The sequence below is a fragment of the Arachis stenosperma genome, chromosome 10 (assembly GCF_014773155.1).
Source record: "Arachis stenosperma cultivar V10309 chromosome 10, arast.V10309.gnm1.PFL2, whole genome shotgun sequence".
In the NCBI taxonomy this organism is placed as follows: Eukaryota; Viridiplantae; Streptophyta; class Magnoliopsida; order Fabales; family Fabaceae; genus Arachis; species Arachis stenosperma.
The window spans coordinates 89,425,891-89,444,121 of record NC_080386.1 but is presented as its reverse complement, the minus strand read 5'-3'; the positions used below and the strand labels follow the sequence as shown (position 1 = coordinate 89,444,121).

The window sequence follows — 18,231 nt, the reverse complement described above, 5'->3', positions numbered from 1 at the left end:
TTGTTTCAGAAACACAAGATGAACAAGATAATCATATGGGATATTTCTCACCACCACAAAATGATTCAAGTCATTATTCTAATGGTGGTTAGGAATATCACCAAGAAGATACGAATCCTGAGCACTCCAATCCATGGAGATTTGCTTCAGAACCCCAAGATGAGCAAGAGAATCATGAGGGATACCAACCACCACCACAAAATGATTCATATCATTATCCTCATGGTGGATGGGAGTATCAGCAAGGAATGAAGGAGTATGAACAATCAAGTAAAATGAACTATTTCCCGGAGCCACAAAGTGACTCAAACTATTATGGCACGTACACAAATGATGGCTGGGAAGGGAAATGCAATGATTCACATTCTAATTATTTAAGGACATTATCACTTGATTGTGCTGCCGGAGCATACTTGGAAGAGTGTTCATCATTTGATTATGCCTCAACACAAAATTCCCTCCAAGATCCATACAACTCATCTCACCAACCACAAAATTACTCTCAACCTTCATCTTTTGAGCTAGTAGCTAAAGATCCCCTTCAAAAGTCCAGAGAATTATTGGAAAGACAAGAACAATTTATGGAAGAACAAAAACGACGCTGGACAGAGCAAGAATTCCTCCGCAAGAAGACAGAAGGGCATGTAGAGCAAAGGAGGATTCATTCAGGATCACCAAGTGTTAAGGATGAGGAACAATCTGTGAGTGAAGAAGAGGAAGAAGAGGTTCCTATATCAATTGAAATTTCAATGGAGGATGAGGAGAAGGAAGCAATTGAACCTGAAGCTGCATATCCACAGAAGCCACTTGAGGTGACAAAGGAACATGAAAATTCACAACTCTTTCAAACTTCCCTGAAACAAAACGGCTCAACAATTGAATCCATGATTGAAAGATATGAAGAGGAGATGAAGAAATGTTGGGAAGATCAACAAACCTCCTCAATGAAAAAGCTATTAAGTCAAATGTTGAGTGCAAGGGAGGAAGTGGAAGAGCAAGAAAGTGAGAAAGACACTCAAGAGGAGTCACACTCAAGTGAAGCAGAGAAGTGCAAAGAGGAAGGGCTCATGGAACCACCAATTCAAGAGGTTCTTAATGAAGAAATTACTCCAAAAATCACACATTAACCATGTCTTGGCATCCAAGAAGTGAAGGCAACTAACAAAAGCACCAATCCTGTCCCTGAACCAGCAAGCAAGCTCAATCAAGCCAAATTCAAAAGGAAGCTTGCTGAGAAGAGGCCAAGACAAGGGACACTAGCTGAATCTTCTCCCCCTTTGAGGTCATTCCTCTTAACAAACTGGAAGAAGAGGAAGAAAGTGAAGAACAGGTAGACAGTAGGTACATTTCTTCTTCATGCTTTGTTTAAATTTCAATAAATTGGCATATGATTACATTCTAAGTTTGCTGTTGCCCTGCAACAATTTGTTTTCAATCCATTTGAATGATTGCATCAATTCTACATGAAAGTGTCACACTAAGATTCTAAGTTTGGTGTGCCACTTATTTTCTATGCAATTTATTCAAGCAACACTACTTGTTTGCATAATCATAATGCCTCTGCAATTTTATTTTTCTCTTTTGGTTTAACATTTCAGTTTCCTTTTTGTTTTATTCATTTACTTGTTTTTAATGCTTTCTTTTGTTAACTGTGTTTGTTAATACATCACCAAAAGAGCTTTATTCATGACAAGATTCTTGGCTTGGTGATTATATTTAACATACAACAGTTTCATTTAGTCTTATTTCAAATAAAATGGACATAGGATTGCATTCTAAGTTTGGTGTTGCTATGCAACAAAAATTTATTTCCAATCTTTACTGGATACTTGCATTAATTCCAAATGAAAGTGTCACACTAAGTTTGGTGTGCCACTTATCTTTTATGCAATGTATTGTGCACACCTTCTTATCTATGCAATCACAATGTCTCTGTCCTTTGTGCCTTGATTTTTATCTTTCATTTTGCTTGCTTAGAACACATGTACTACTAACATTTCATTGTGTAAGACATTCATGATCCATCTTAGCCCCATAGCCATTGTTCTAATTGTTGCTTGAGGATGAGCGAAAACTCTAAGTTTGGCAAGGGAAAGGGAAGAATTGGAGAAAAAGGACAACAATAATGAAGATGAACTACAAGGTTGTAGAGTTCCTTTTCTTCTAATTTGTTACCAGCACTTAAATTGCATGATTGTCTTATTATCTTCTCTGTTTACATGTGTGGTATGAATAAGCATAGTTTGAATCTTGATTTGTAAAATGGTACTGTGACATTATAACTACCAACTTGAGCTTTGTGAATTCAAAAGCAATAAAGCATCATGATCATAAACAAACAAGGCATTAAAGAAGAATTTAGCATGTGCATACAAGTATTGGAAAGCTAGTATGATTAATTGTTGCTCAATTGCATTGGATTTTATTTAATTGAAGTTTTTATCTAGGACATTTTGTGAAATCTTTTGAAATCATGAAAACCTTGAAAAAAAAAGTAAATGCAAAAAAGGGCAAGAAAAGAAAAAGGGAAAGAATGGGAAAGCTGAAGGCTCTGAGTAGCAATGGCAATTTATTTGCTAAGTGCTTGTGGTGTTTATGTATCAAGCCAAATGCTTGAAAACAAAACACTTAGAAGTCAAGGCTAGGCTCAAGTGCAAAAGCACTCCCTCAAAACTCAAGGCTCTAAGCATCAATGATTAGAGAGTCAAGAAAAGAAAAGAAAAATGAGCTTAAAGTCCTCTAATTAAATGCTTGTGGTGCTTATGTATCAAGTGGTAATACTTGAAAACAAAGCATTTAGAAGTCGTAGCTTTGTTAGTAACTCATGGGGCAAAGCACCCAAAAGGAGAAGCTAAAAAAAAAGTCAAAAGCTTGTTTCAAGGAAGAATTATAAGAAAAAGATTTCATAAATTGAGCTAGATAGAAGCATCAATCATTTACATTTCTTTTGTGATTGTAGCATGCTTAGAAAACTAGCTAACCATGAACATTGAGTTGCTATTCTTCTCACCTTGGTTTGTCAATCTTTATTGCATGGTTCTTTTCTTGCTTGGGGACAAGCAAGGTTTAAGTTTGGTGTTGTGATGACATGTCACCATGTCATGTTTTTCTATGCTTTTTCATACAAGTAATTGATAATTAGTGCTTAAATATTGCATTCTTTTATGCTTAAATTGTATATTTCCTTGATCTTTTGATTTTATAAATTTTGTAGGAAATAAGAAGAAAAAGAAGCAAAATAGCACAAATTAAGCTAAAAAGAGGAAAAAAGAGGAATTTTGGGCACATTTTGAAGTTGGAGCACACTTTAAAGTCTTAGGCCACGCTTTTAAAAGCGTGACCCATGACCATGAAACCTTGGCCTCACATGCATTAATGCTTATGCATGCATGCATTTAAGTAAATGGCCGAATGAAATTAATGAAAGCATGCATGCATTTGCTTAATTGATATCATCATTGGCATTAAAGAATGAATGAAATGCATGCATTGTTAAAGCCAATAAAAGAATTCATTATTAAAGCAAATGGCTTTAACGTGAATGCATTGACATGAAACATTAAGCCAATAAATGCCATGGCCAATGAAAACATGCAAACTTTAATTTCTAATGCAATTAACGTTAATGCACTAAAACATTATTAAAACCATACATTGCAAATAAGTGCTTTAATGTTAATGCATTAAGCTTTATTAAAGTAAATACAAGCATGCATGTAAGGCTGCAAAATTAAAGCATGGCATCCATTGTAGAAGCTTCCACGTTTGCGCTCACATTTGCCTCAAATGTGAGGTCAAACGTGAGTGACATCACAGCCACCCTGAAGGAGCCAGTGTTTGCGCTAACGTTTGCTTCAAATGTGAGGTCAAAAGTTGGCAGAGGAATACCCTGGAGGAGGAGCTAACGTTTGCCTCAAACGTGAGGTCAAACGTTGGCTGATGAATTGATGCCTGGGAGGACCTCACGTTTGCGCCAACGTTTACCTCAAACGTGAGGTCAAACGTTGGCCAAAGAATGCCTTGGAGGAGATCACGTTTGAGCTCACGTTTGACCTCAAACGTGAACCCAAACGTGAGTGACAGCAAAATGGCCGTTCTGCATAATGCCTTCACGAAGACGTTTGAGTCAACGTTTGCCTCAAACGTTGACTCAAACGTAAATGCTCCAGAGTCCAAATTACAAGCGGATTTCTTCTCAAAACCAAGACCATCCGGATCCATCTTCAACCCAATTCCACTCCAAAGCAAGCAAAGCCCAATTGACATCACTCAAAGGCACAAGGATCAGTTAGATTAGGATTTTTTATTTTGAAATTTAATTTGTTTTCAATTTCATTTTCATTTTGTAAAAGCCTATATAAAGGCATTGGTTTCATTTCACTAGAGGAGGTTGGCTCTAATAGAGAGCAAAAAAAGGCTGGCTCCACTAGGGAGCATTAGGAGTAGAGAGCTCTCACTTTTAGTTTTCCTCTTTTCTATTTTGAATTTTGGATTGAGATTGAAAGAATTCTGTTTCAATTCTTGATCTAAAATTCCTTTGTGCTCTTTTTCTGCATAATTGAGAATTGGATTTACATTTCACTGCTGTTTGATTTACTTTTCTTCTGCAAGTTGATTTCTACTTTGATCAAGGAAGGAATTGAGATCTAGACCTATTTTCTAGTCTCTTTGATTCCCTGAGATCTTTGCTTATTCTTTTAGATTTTGCAATTGAGTTGAGTTACATTTCTGTCTTGCTTCTTTAAGCAATTTTCCTTCTCTATTGAGATCTATTGCATTTTACTACTTCCTCGGATTTATTGTTCTGCATATTTCCTTGTTTAATTGTTCATCCCAAATCTTAATTCCTTTTATTCTTCTTGCAATTTAACTTTCCAGTTACTTGATCTACTGCTTTCATTTAAATTCCCTGCTCCCACTCCCTTTACATTTAATGCAATTTACATTTCTTGTCATTTAAGTTCCTGCAATTTATATTGCTTGCTCTTTAAGTTTCTGCCTATTTACATTCTGCAATTTTAATTTCCCTGCAATTTTATATTCTGCAGCATCAATTTCACCAAATCACTCAATGTTAGCTTGACTAAACTAATCACCCACTAAAGTTGCTTGATCCATCAATCCCTGTGGGATCGACCTCACTCTTGTGAGTTATTACTACTTGATGCGACCCGGTATACTTGCCGGTTGGATTTGTGTGTTGGAAATTCGTTTTCCGCAAAAACACCCATCATATTTCATGTGTAATTTTATCAGTATTATAAAATATTTGTAAGTAGAAATTGTACCTATTTAATTTAATTAGCCATTTTATCTATGAAATGTGCTTTTAATTTATTGAAAGGTGTAAAATAGGTCTTTCGGAAAAAAATTTCAATTTTTTTTCGTCAAATTTTTATCCCAATTCATATTAGACTAGAGCAGATTTTTATTGCTTTAACATTCATCAATTCCTATTCATAATAAAAAAAGTAAACATAGCCAAATTTGCCCTTATCTTGACCTATTTTTGTTTATTGAAATGTTTCTAAATAGTATAGCAATAATGACTTTTTAATTATTGGTTTGAAATTAAAAGTATAGTAAAATTTGAACATTTCTTATACGGCTTATATTTTTCACAAATAATATAATTTTAGTTAAAATAAATTTTAGGATAAAATATGTTTTTTGTCTTTAATATTTATGATTTTTTTAAAAAATTACTTTTAAAATCTAGCTGCATTTAATTTGATTTCTAAAGTTTTCGATTTGTATCAAAATTATCCATAAATATTAACTTAATATAGATTATTAGGGACAAAATTGAAAATTTTAATTTCTAAGAATAATTTTGACACAAATAAAAAATGTTAGGGACAAAACTGAATGAAATTAAGCGTTAAAAATATTTTCAAAAAAAATTACAAATATTAAAAACAAAAAAAGTATAATTAATCTTAAATCTTAATATGAACTTATATATTTTGAAAATTGAATACATATAAATTTTATGTTTAAACCACAAAATAATATTTATACTTTTAAAAAATATTTTATTTTATTGTAAAAATAAATTACAAATGTAATATAAGAAAGGATATAAATAATGTTCTTTTAGCAATTTTACATTTTAATATGATTTTGGTTAACATTGTTCTAACAATTTTTTTTCTATAAAAATATTGAAACATAAATGACATTGATATTTGTTGGGGTTTTTGGGTTCCCTTCCTATGTGGAGAAAAAGGCCAAATATTAGTATCAAAATTCATGAATAGTTGAAGTAGCTGAGGTGAGTTAGGGTTGAGAAAGAGATGTCATTTTGAAAGGAGAAAACCAAACACTAGAGAGAAAGAAAGAGAGAAAGTTATTTTCGCACAAACACAAAGCTGTCTCTGTAAATTGGTCGCTACAAATTTGTTAACCGTTGGATCGAGCTCAAATTTGGACAGTGTATTCTACACATCTGGTTCTTTGATTTCACCATTCAGATCTTTGATTTGATATCTATAGCTGGAGATATTGGCCACGTATAGTAACTCTATTTTTGTGGTATTTTCATCTTTTTGTTTATGTTTTGAAAGCTTTGAAGCTTGGATTGTTTGGCTTGTTGTATGCACATTTTGTGCAGTAATTTGTGACTCTCTTGTACCCTATTTTTCATCATAGTGAAGCTATTTCCTGGTATTGGTGACTTGTGGTTTTTACATCTCTCATTGAGGAGGTTTTCCACGTTAAAAATCTTGGTGTATTAGCTTGTCTCTAATTTCTAGTTTATGTGATTTTTTCGCTGCTATTGGGTATTATGGTGTTGGTGTTAATACTTGTTGTGAATGGATATTGTTGCTCCTCTAATTCTTACAAGTAGAAAATTGTGTGTTTTATTCCTATCAATTGGCATCAGAGCTCCATTTTGGGTATTTGGTTATAACTTGCTTGAAAGATGGAGGTAAATAATTCTACTAGGATGATAAATTTGAATGACACTAATTACCATCTATGGAAGGGAAAAATGAAAGATTTGTTGTTTGTCAAAAATCTACATTTATCCATATTTTCTACACAAAAACCAGAATCTAAAACAGATGAAGAATGAGAGTTTGAACACCAACAAGTTTGTGGTTTTATTAGGCAATGAGTGGATGATAATGTTTACAATCACATTGCTAACGAGACTCATGCTAGGGATTTGTGGAATCAAATTGAATCCTTGTATGCTTCCAGGTCTGACAATAATAAATTGTACTTGTTGAATATGTTGATGAATTTGAGATACAAGGAGGAGTCACAAGTATTAGATCACTTGAATGAATTTCAAGGGGTCTTGGATCAGTTGTCAAGCATGAGAATCAAATTTGAAGATGAGGTTCAAGGATTGTGGTTGCTAAATACTCTACCAAATTCTTGGAAGACATTTCGTATCTCTCTTACTAATTCTGCTCTGAATGGTAAAGTGAGCATGCAACTTGTTAAAGGTGGCATTTTAAATGAAGAGATGAGAAGGAAGACGCAGAATTCTTCGTCACACTCTGAAATATTAGTCACTAAAACCAGAAGAGAAATCAGAATAGAGTTCAAAAGGATAAAGGTAAAAGCAGGAGCAAATCCAAGGGAAGATACAAGAATGTTGAGTGTCACTACTATCACAAAATTGGGTGATGTTAAAAAATATTGCTATCTTTGGAAAAAAGAAAACAAAGGTAAGCAAGAAAAGAAGGATAATAGTGGTAATGATCGTGTATCTTCTATTTCAGATGATCTTCTTACTGTTGATATTGCTAATTATGAGTACAAGGTCAATCTTGTTTCTGATGATGAGTTCAGCTGGGTAATTGATAGTGGTGCCTCAATACATGTTACACCGAAGAAGGAGTTCTTCACTTCTTCTACTCCAGGTAATTTTGGAGTGCTTAAGATGGGTAATGATGGCTTGTCCAAGGTTATTGGTGTAGGAAATATTTTTTTTGAGACTAATATGGGAATGAAGCTACTACTCAAAGATGTTAGACACGCTCCATATGTTTGCTTGAATTTGATTTCAGTTAAAAGGCTTGATAATGAAGGCTTTGTAAACACTTTCGGCTTTGGAAAATGGAAGCTTACTAAAGGCAACTTAGTGGTGGCTCGAGAAAAAGGTACTTTAAGTTTGTATGTGATGCATGCCATGATTGCAAGAGGTAGTGTGAATGCAATTGAAAGTAAAAAAGTTTGTAGCTTGTGGCACAGACGACTTGGTCATATTAGTGAAAAAGGACTTAATTGTTTGGCTCGAAAGAATGCTCTTTTCGGTTTGAAGAATGCAGAGTTTGAGAAATATTCTCATTTCATGGTTGGCAAATAAAGAAGATTATCCTTCAAGAAGCATCAACCTTCAAGAAAATCATATTTCTTGGGATTGGTGCACTCCGATATTTGTGGTCCTTTGAAGGTACGGTCTTTTAGTGGAGCTATTTACTTTATTACTTTTATTGATGATCATTCAAGAAAGTTTTGGACTTATGCTTTGAAAACAAAGAACCAAGTTTTGAAAAAGTTCAAAGAATTCCAAGCTTTGGTTGAGAGGCAAACAGATAAAAAGCTTAAATGTATTCGCACTGATAATGGTGGTGAGTATTGTGGACCATTTAATGAGTATTGCTAGTAGCAAGGCATTAGGCATGAAAAGACACCTCTTAAAACACCTCATTGAATGGTTTGGCAGAAAGAATGAATAGAACATTGATTGAAAGAGTTAGGCGTATGCTTACTGAAGCTAAGCTACCTAAAGTCTTTTGGGGTGAAGCACTACTTACAGCGGCTCATGTGATTAATCTGAATCCTACAATTGCTTTAGATAATGATGTTCTGGATCATGTTTGGTCGGGCAAAGATGTCTCGTATAGTCACTTGAGAGTCTTTGGATGCAAAGCATTTGTTCATGTTCCAAAGGATGAGAAGTCCAAGTTGGATGTGAAGACAAGGCAATGCATTTTTATTGGGTATGGTCAAGATGGGTTTGGTTATAGGCTTTATGATCCAGTTGAAAAGAAGCTTGTAAGAAGCCGTGATGTAGAGTTTATTGAAAATCAGACCATTGAGGACATTGATAAGGCAAAGAAGAGTCAATCACAAGAGAGTAGTGACTTGACTGTTGTAGATCCAGTTCAGCCTCCTCCTTTATCAGAACTAGCAGAGAATCAAGATTAGGATCATATGCAGCAAAATGAGCCTTTGGTTCCTGATGACCAAGAGATGGGAGATCCGATTGATGCTCCAGTTGATGATGATGCTGATAATCAACCTGAGCTACCTGAAGATCCACCAGGTTTCCATCCTAGGAGGTCTATTAGAGAGCGACGACCTTCAACGAGGTATCCTTCTAATGAGTATGTGACATTTACTGATGGATATGTAACCTTGACTGATGGGGGAGAACCTGAATGCTATGTGGAAGCTATGGAAGGCGACGACAATAAGAAATGGTTTGATGCAATGCAAGATGAAATGAAATCCTTGCATGATAATCAAACATTTGAGCTTGTGAAGTTGACAAAAGGGAAGAAAGCTTTGCAGAACAGGTGGGTTTATAGGTTGAAGCATGAAGAAAATTCTCAATGTCCAAGGTACAAGGCTAGATTGGTGGTCAAGGGCTATAGGCAGAAAAAGGGAGTTGACTATAATGAAATTTTTTCACCGCTTGTGAGAAGATCTTCTATTAGGACTGTTTTGAGTTTGGCTGCAAGTCTTGATTTAGAGATAAAGCAGATGGCTATGAAAACTTCTTTCCTTCATAGTGATCTTAAGGATGAAATTTACATGGAACAATCTGAAGGTTTCATAGTAAAAGGCAAAGAATATCATGTTTGCAAACTGAAGAAGAGCTTGTATGGCTTGAAGCAAGCTCCAAGACAATGGTACAAGAAGTTCGAGTCTGTTATGGCAGAACAAGGCTACAAGAAGACTACTTCTGATCATTATGTATTTGTTAAACAGTTTGCTAGTAATGATTTTATTATCCTTTTGATATATGTTGATGATATGCTTATTGTTGGTCAGAATGCTTCTAGGATTGATATGTTGAAGAAGCAACTTGCAATGTCATTTGCAATGAGGGACCTTGTGCCGGCAAAGGAGATTCTTGGTATAAGAATCGAGCGTGATAGAAAGGAGAAGAAACTTTAGTTGTCACAGGAGAAATACATAGAAACAATGCTGTACAGGTTTCAAATGGAGAAAGCAAAGGCCGTCAGTACTCCTCTTGCTACACACTTCAAATTAAGTTGCAAGCAAAGTCCATCAAGTGATGAAGAGAAGAAAGACATGGAAAAAGTTCCATATGCATCAGCCGTGGGTAGTTTAATATATGCTATGGTGTGCACAAGATTGGATATAGCTCATGATGTTGGTTGTGTTAGCCGTTTTGTTTCAAACCCAGGAAGAGAGCATTGGAATGCTGTAAAATGGATAATGAGATATCTTCGTGGTACTTCTAACATGAAGTTGTGTTATGGAAGTGATAAACCTATTCTAGTTGGTTACACTGACTCAGATATGGCAGGAGATATTCACTCTAGAAGGTCCATTTTAGGCTTCTTAATCAACTTTGCGGGTGGAGCTGTGTCTTGGCAATCTAGATTGCAAGAATGTGTTGCTTTGTCTACTACCGAGGCCGAGTTTATTACCATTACCGAAGCGTGCAAGGAGATGCTTTGGATGAAAAATTTCTTGAAAGAACTCGGGTTTACTCAAGAGAGGTATGTATTGTTTTGTGATAGTCAACGTGCTATACATCTTGGTAAAAATTCTACTTTTCATTCTCGATCCAAACATATTGATGTGAGGTATCATTGGATACGTGATGTTTTGGATGCTGAGTTGTTGGAACTTGAAAATGTTCATACTGATGAGAATGATTCTGATATGATGACCAAGGCATTATCAAGATGGAAGTTTGAAGTTTGTTGCTTAATCGCCGGATTGGCGGTTATCTCCACATAGTCGTGAGGGGGAGATTTGTTGGGGTTTTTAGGCTCCCTTCCTATGTGGAGAAAAATCCCAAATATTAGTATCCAACCCCATGAATAGTTGAAATGGCTGAGGTGAGTTAGGGTTAGAGAGAGAGAGAGAGGTCATTTTGAAAGGAGAATACCAAACACTAGAGAGAAAAGAAAAGAGAAAATTATTTTCGCACACACACAAAGATGTCTCTGTAAATTGATCGCTGCAGATTAGTTAACCGTTGGATTGAGCTCAAATTTGGACAGTGTGTTTTACACATTTGGTTCTTTGATTTTACCGTCGGATCTTCGATTCGGTGTCCGTAATTGAAGATATTGGCCACGCACAGTAGCTTTGTTTTGTGGTATTTTCATCTTCTTGTTCTTGTTTTGAAAGTTTTGAAACTTGGATTGTTTGGCTTGTTGTGTGCACGTTTTGTACAGTAATTTGTGACTCTCTTGTACCCTATTTTTCATCATAGTGAAGCTATTTCCTGGTCTTGGTGACTCGTGATGTTTACATCTCTCATTGAGGAGGTTTTCCACGTTAAAAATCTTGGTGTATTAGCTTGTCTCTAATTTTTGGTTTATGTGATTTTTTCGCTGTTATTGAGTATTATTGTCCTAGTGTTAATACTTGTTGTGAGTGGATATTATTACTGATGCCAGCGCATCTTGGCCAGTTTCACTGACCTTTTCTTTACTATTTTTAGGGTAGTTTCATGCATTTCCTTAGGAAATAAGCTAGTTTTGGGTAGATATTCACTTACACCTTGATTCAAGCATACATTGTGCATTTTACATGATTTCATGAGGATTTTGCATGAATTTAGTGACAAATTGTATGTTGCATTACCCATGACTTGGACTAGAACTTTAATGCACTCTATTGCTTGATTTCAGGACCAAAGGAAGCAAGGAAGAACCACTTAGCAGTCACGTTAATCTAATTAACGTGACCACTAACATGGAATGGGAGGTAACTTGCAAAGTTAATGAGAAAAGTGATTGCCAATAACGCTCTCGAAGCCATCATTGCCCACGTTAAGAGTCACGTTAACTAAGTTAACGTGAGCTCTAACGTGAAGAAAGGACTTTGAGCCAACGTTAGTGACACTTAACATTATCACTAACGTTGGCCAATGATCATAAGTGGCCACGTTAGAGTCCACGTTAACTTGGTTAACGTGGCCTCTAACGTTAACAAGGGGAAGGAAGCCAACGTTAGTGACATTCAACATTGTCACTAACGTTGGCCTAAGGTGCAATGTACCACGTTAACTTCCACGTTAACTAGGTTAACGTAGGAACTAACGTGAGAAGCAAGAATGGTCGACAACGTTAGTGACACCCAACATTGTCACTAACGTTGGAAGCAACCATAAAACCCCAGGGAGCCACGTTAACTTCTACGTTAACTTAGTTATCGTGGAAGCTAACGGCGATGAGTGAAAGATGAGCCAACGTTGGTGACACTCAATATTGTCACTAACGATGGAAATGGTTTGCAAGGCCACGTTATAAGCCACGTTAACCTAGTTAACGTGGACTCTAACGTGTGATAGGGGCATATTGGAACGTTAGTGACAATGTTGAGTGTCACTAACGTTCTCGAAGATTGGCACGCCTACGTTAAAAGAGCCACGTTAACTAAGTTAACGTGAACTCTAACGTAGGAAAGGGGGAGGCTCTCAACGTTATTGGAAAAGTTGAGTCCCAATAACGTGTGCGAAGGACAAAGAGGCAACGTTAGTGGCAACGTTTATGCCACTAACGTTGAGGTTAACGTAGCCTTTACTTGGGTAAGAAACGTTAGTGAAAAAGTTGAATGACACTAACGTTTTCGAACCCATTTTCTCACTGAATGTTAACACCTCTAACGTCCTGAGCTAAAGTCTCTGCCCACTTCACACTTTCTCTCTGCAAGTAAAACCAAGCCCAAGTGAAGAAGAGAACTGCTCCAAACTGAAGATCCAAAGGCCCAAGACTTGAAGAATCAACTAGAAGAATAGAAGAGTAGTATATATAGGAGTAGCTTTGAATTATTTAGGGAGGTTGGAAAGAGTTCTGAAAGGAAAAAAGCATTACTCTCTATTTTTTACTTTCTCTGCTCTTCTAGTTCAGAATGTATTCTCCATCTTTGTTTTCATTTTTTAGAGCTATGAACAACTAAACCCATTTCATTGGGTAGGGAGCTCTGTTGTAATTTGATGGATCAATACTATTTTTCTTCATTCTTCTTCTATCTTTTCTCTTGATTTTACTTGAAAGCTTTCGATCTTCATCCCATTGGGTAGTTATCTTGGAAAAGAAACTATTCAAACTTGGATCCCTTCTGAACCTTGAAAGAAGAATGAAGAGATCAAGCTAGAAATGCTTTCTCATGCTGGACCAAATTTGGTTTGGATGGATATGTGACTATAATCCTCTCAAAACTTGATTTGGGAAATGCATGTGGTATAATCAGTGACCACACTTCATCTCTTCTCATGAGCAATTGACCAAGGAATTGGCTATTGATCAAGATTTGAGAGATTGAATTACAAGAAATTGTAATTCAATCAATTAAGATTGCCAAGGAGATCAATGAATGCATTGATTGAGGAAGAGATGAAAATGAACTTGATCCGGAGAATTGCAACATCTCCTGTGCCCAATGAACTCCCCAATTCTGATCTCACTCATTCTCTTTAATTTCTGCATTTATTTTCATGAGCAAACACCCCATTCCCATTTACAATTCTGCAATTTAATTTCAGTCATTTACTTCCAGTTCTTTAATTCTAGCATTTACTTTTCCGTCATTTACATTCCCGCCATTTTATTTTCTGCAACTCTCAACCCAAATTCTGAATTCGCTCAACTAGAACAATCTTCTAATTAAAGTTGCTTGATCAATCAATTCCTATGGGATTCTACCTCACTCTATTGTGAGTTTTTACTTGACGACAAATTCGGTACACTTGCCGAAGGAAATTTGTTGAGAGACAATTTCCACCTGCATCAAGTTTATGGCGCCGTTGCCGGGGATTGATTGTGCATCAACAATTATTAGATTGGAAGATCACTAGATTGAGCATTTTTGTTTTGTTGAATTAACTTTCTGTTTGAGTAATTTACTTTCTGTCTTAGTTAACTTCTTCCCTTCCCCCTCTACTTTTTCGTTTATTTGTTATTTACAATTCAGTTTGCTAACCCACTAACTGTTTGATATATTGCATCACTCACAACTAACACTAATTCTGACAACAATACTATCTACACATATTTTTACTTGCTTGTACTTGTTGGTTGTATGACAGGGAGAAGAGGCGGGGCTTCAACTTCTTTTGATTCTGAACCAGAAAGGACTCTCCTTAGATTAAGGAGGGAAGCAAAAGGGAAACGTGCAATCGGTGCTGAAGAGGAGGAGGAACACTTTGAACTAAACATGGAAGGCAACATAGAAAACCAACATGAAGAAGAGGCTAATAACTATGGAGAAGGAGGTAGAGCAAATCATGCTGGGGAGGATAGAAGAGTCTTAGGATCCTATATCAATCCTAATCCTGGAAACTGTGGGAGCAGCATTCAGAAGCCCACCATACATGCCAACAATTTCGAGCAAAAACCTCAGCTCATTACTCTTGTGCAGAATAATTGCTCATTTGGAGGAGGTGCTCAAGAAGATCCGAATCAACACTTGACCATCTTCTTGAGGATTTGTGACACAGTGAAGTCCAATGGAGTCCACCAGGATGTCTATAGGCTGCTCTTGTTCCCATTTTCACTCAGGGACAAGGCATTCAAATGGCTTGAATCCTTCCCAAAAGAAAGCCTGACAAATTGGGAGGAGGTAGTGAATAAGTTTTTGGCAAGGTTTTACCCCCCGCAAAGGATCAATATGCTGAGAACTGAAGTACAGACGTTCAGACAGCAAGATGGGGAGACATTTTATGAAGCTTGGGAAAGGTTCAAAGACCTAACAAGAAGGTGTCCACCAAATATATTTAACGAATGGGTGCAGTTGCATATCTTCTATGAAGGCTTGTCATATGAATCAAAGAAAGCAGTAGATCATTCCTCTGGAGGATCCTTGAACAAGAAGAAGACCATTGAAGAAGCCATAGATGTCATTGAAACTATAGCTGAGAATGACTACTTCTATGCTTCCGAAAGAGGGAACACTAAGGGAGTAATGGAGCTAAACAATGTAGATGCTCTGCTGGCTCAGAACAAGCTCATTACCAAGCAGTTAGCTGACCTCACCAAGAAGATGGAAAGGAACCAAGTGGCAGCAATCACCACCTCATCAACAACCTAAGAAGAAGTTGAAGAAGAGGACCTTGAGCAAGCCAACTACATTGGAAATTCACCTAGACAGAACCATGATCCATACTCTAAGACATACAACTCTGGATGGAGGAACCACCCAAACTTTGGGTGGGGGAATCAGCAAGAGCAAAGCCAAGACCAGAGACGTTACAACTCCAACAACAATGCAGCTCATCAACAATTCACACAGAGAACATATCAACACCCCCACAACAACACCTCTCATCCTTCCACCTCTAATCCCAATTTACCATCAATTGATGACAAACTCTCTAAGCTTGAAACCTTACTTAAAGGAGTATGCAAGAACGTCAGAAGCAGTAAGGTATTTCGAGAGGAAGTGTAGTCAAACATGCAGAATCAAAATGCTGCCATCAAGAAACTGGAGACACAAATTGGTTATCTATTCAAGCAGCTTTCTAACCACAACTTCTGCAATAATAACAATTCAAGCAAAGAAGAGGAGTGTCAAGCTATAACACTTAGGAGTGGGAAGGAACTTAAGGAACTCTCCCAAAAACCACAAGAAGAAGGCTCAACTGAAAAGGGAGAAGAGCAAGATGGAGTTCAAACTCCCACTTCAAGTCCACAAAAAGAAAAAGGGATGCCAAAACTGAACATCTCAAGAGCTCCATATCCTCAGCAGTTGAAGAAAAAGGAAGATGACAACCAGTTCGTGAGATTCTTGGAAATCTTTAAGAAACTACAAATCAACATACCCTTTGCTGAAGCAATAGAACAAATGCCACTCTATGCCAAGTTCCTGAAGGAGCTAATGACTAAGAAGAGAAGCTGGAAGAACAATAAGACTATGATACTAACTGAAGAATGTAGTGCTATCATCCAGCACAAACTACCCCAGAAGTTGAAGGATCTTGGGAGCTTTCAGATCCCTTGTATTATAGGGGAAATCACAGTAGAGAAGGCCCTTTGTGACTTAGGAGCCAGCATCAATTTGATGTTAGTAGCAATGATGAGGAAGATGAAGATCGAGGAGGCTTAACCAACAAAAATGGCCTTACAACTGGAAGATCGATCGTTCAAATTCCCTCATGGCATAGTAGAGGATTTGTTGGTGAAAGTAGGAGACTTCATATTTCCGGCAGATTTTGTAGTGTTGGACATGTAGGAGGAAGCCAAAACCTCTATTATTCTGGGAAGGCCGTTCTTGGCTACTGCTGAAGCTATCATTGATGTCCAAAAAGGTGATCTTACCTTGAGATTACACAATGAAAAGATGACATTCAATGTGTTCAAGGCCATGAGTTACCCACCAGAACAATTAGGGGAATGCATGAGGATAGACGCACTTGAAGAAGAAGTGCAGGAGTGTTTCGAAGAAGAAGATCATGAAGAGCCCGAGAGATCAATGGAGGAGGAGTATATACCAAGTGAGGATGTTGTAACAGCAGAGAGTCACGTTCAAGATGCACCAAAGGAAGAGACTGCAAAGTCAGAAGCACCCAAGGTTGATCTCAAAGCATTGCCACCCACTCTCAAATATGCATACCTAGGAGAAAATGAAAACTACCCAGTGATTATAAGCTCGTGCCTCAACCAAAATCAAGAGGATGAACTGCTCAAGGTGCTACGGGAGCATAAGGACGCCATCGGATGGACCCTTGCTGACCTGAAGGGAATCAGTTTAGCTATATGCATGCATAAAATACTGTTGGAAGATGATGCAAAACCATCCATTCAATCCCAAAGGAGGCTGAACCCAATCATGAAGGAAGTGGTACAGAAAGAGGTTATGAAGCTTTGGCAAGGAGGAGTAATATACCCGATCTCAGACAGCCCTTGGGTCAGCCCCGTGCATGTTGTGCCCAAGAAGGGAGGAATCACTGTGGTTCCCAATGAGAGGAACGAACTGATACCTACAAGGACCGTCACAGGATGGCGGATGTGCATTGAATATCGGAAACTCAACGAAGCTACACGAAAGGATCATTTCCCTCTCCCATTCATGGATCAGATGTTGGAAAGACTCGCAGGACATGCTTATTACTATTTTCTTGATGGTTATTCAGGATATAACCAAATAGTGGTTGATCCTAGAGACCAAGAGAAAACTTCATTTACCTGTCCATATGGAGTGTTTGCCTACATGTGCATGCCATTTGGGCTATGTAATGCACCTGCGACTTTCCAACGCTGCATGCTTTCTATCTTCTCAGATATGATAGAAAAATTCATTGAAGTTTTTATGGATGATTTCTCGGTATTCGGAGATTCCTTTACTAGTTGCTTGAATAACCTAACCTTGGTATTGAAAAGATGCCAAGAGACCAATTTGGTCCTGAACTGGGAGAAATGTCACTTTATGGTGACAGGAGGAATAGTTCTTGGCCATAAGATTTCTAACCAAGGAATCGAAGTGGACAAGGCTAAAGTGGAACTTATTGAAAAGCTTCCTCCACCCAGTGATGTCAATGCAATTAGAAGCTTTTTAGGGCATGCTGGCTTTTACAGAAGATTTATTAAAGATTTTTCAAAAATAGCTAAGGCCTTGAGTAATCTCCTTGTGTCAGATACACCATTCATCTTCGATGAAACATGCATATCGGCATTTGAGCATTTGAAAGAAAAATTGTCCTCTGCCCCTATCATCTCCCCATCTGATTGGAACTTACCCTTTGAATTGATGTGTGATGCATCTGACTTTTCAGTAGGGGCAGTGTTAGGGCAAAGGAAAAATAACTTAGTCCATGTGATATACTATGCTAGTAAGGTCCTCAATGATGCTTGGTGCACGAAATTGTGATCAATACTTTTCACAACTCAAATAATCCCTAGTAATGGCCCCAAAGACTTGGTGCTCAATACCATGGCATAAACACAACTTCGCACAACTAACCAGCAAGTGCACTGGGTCGTCCAAGTAATAAACCTTACGCGAGTAAGGGTCGATTGATGAGCGGATATTTTATACGCATTTTAGGGGTAATTTCATGTAGAT

The 18,231-nt window shown here is 37.2% G+C and overlaps 1 protein-coding gene across 1 annotated transcript; it reads left to right on the top strand.

The window, feature by feature from the left end:
• Nucleotides 1-15,624: 15,624 nt before the first annotated feature.
• LOC130957319 (uncharacterized) lies at nt 15,625-16,275 on the top strand. Its single transcript, XM_057884189.1, has one exon. The coding sequence runs from the start codon at nt 15,625-15,627 to the stop codon at nt 16,273-16,275; it is 651 nt and encodes a 216-aa protein (XP_057740172.1).
• The last annotated feature ends 1,956 nt before the right edge of the window (nt 16,276-18,231 follow it).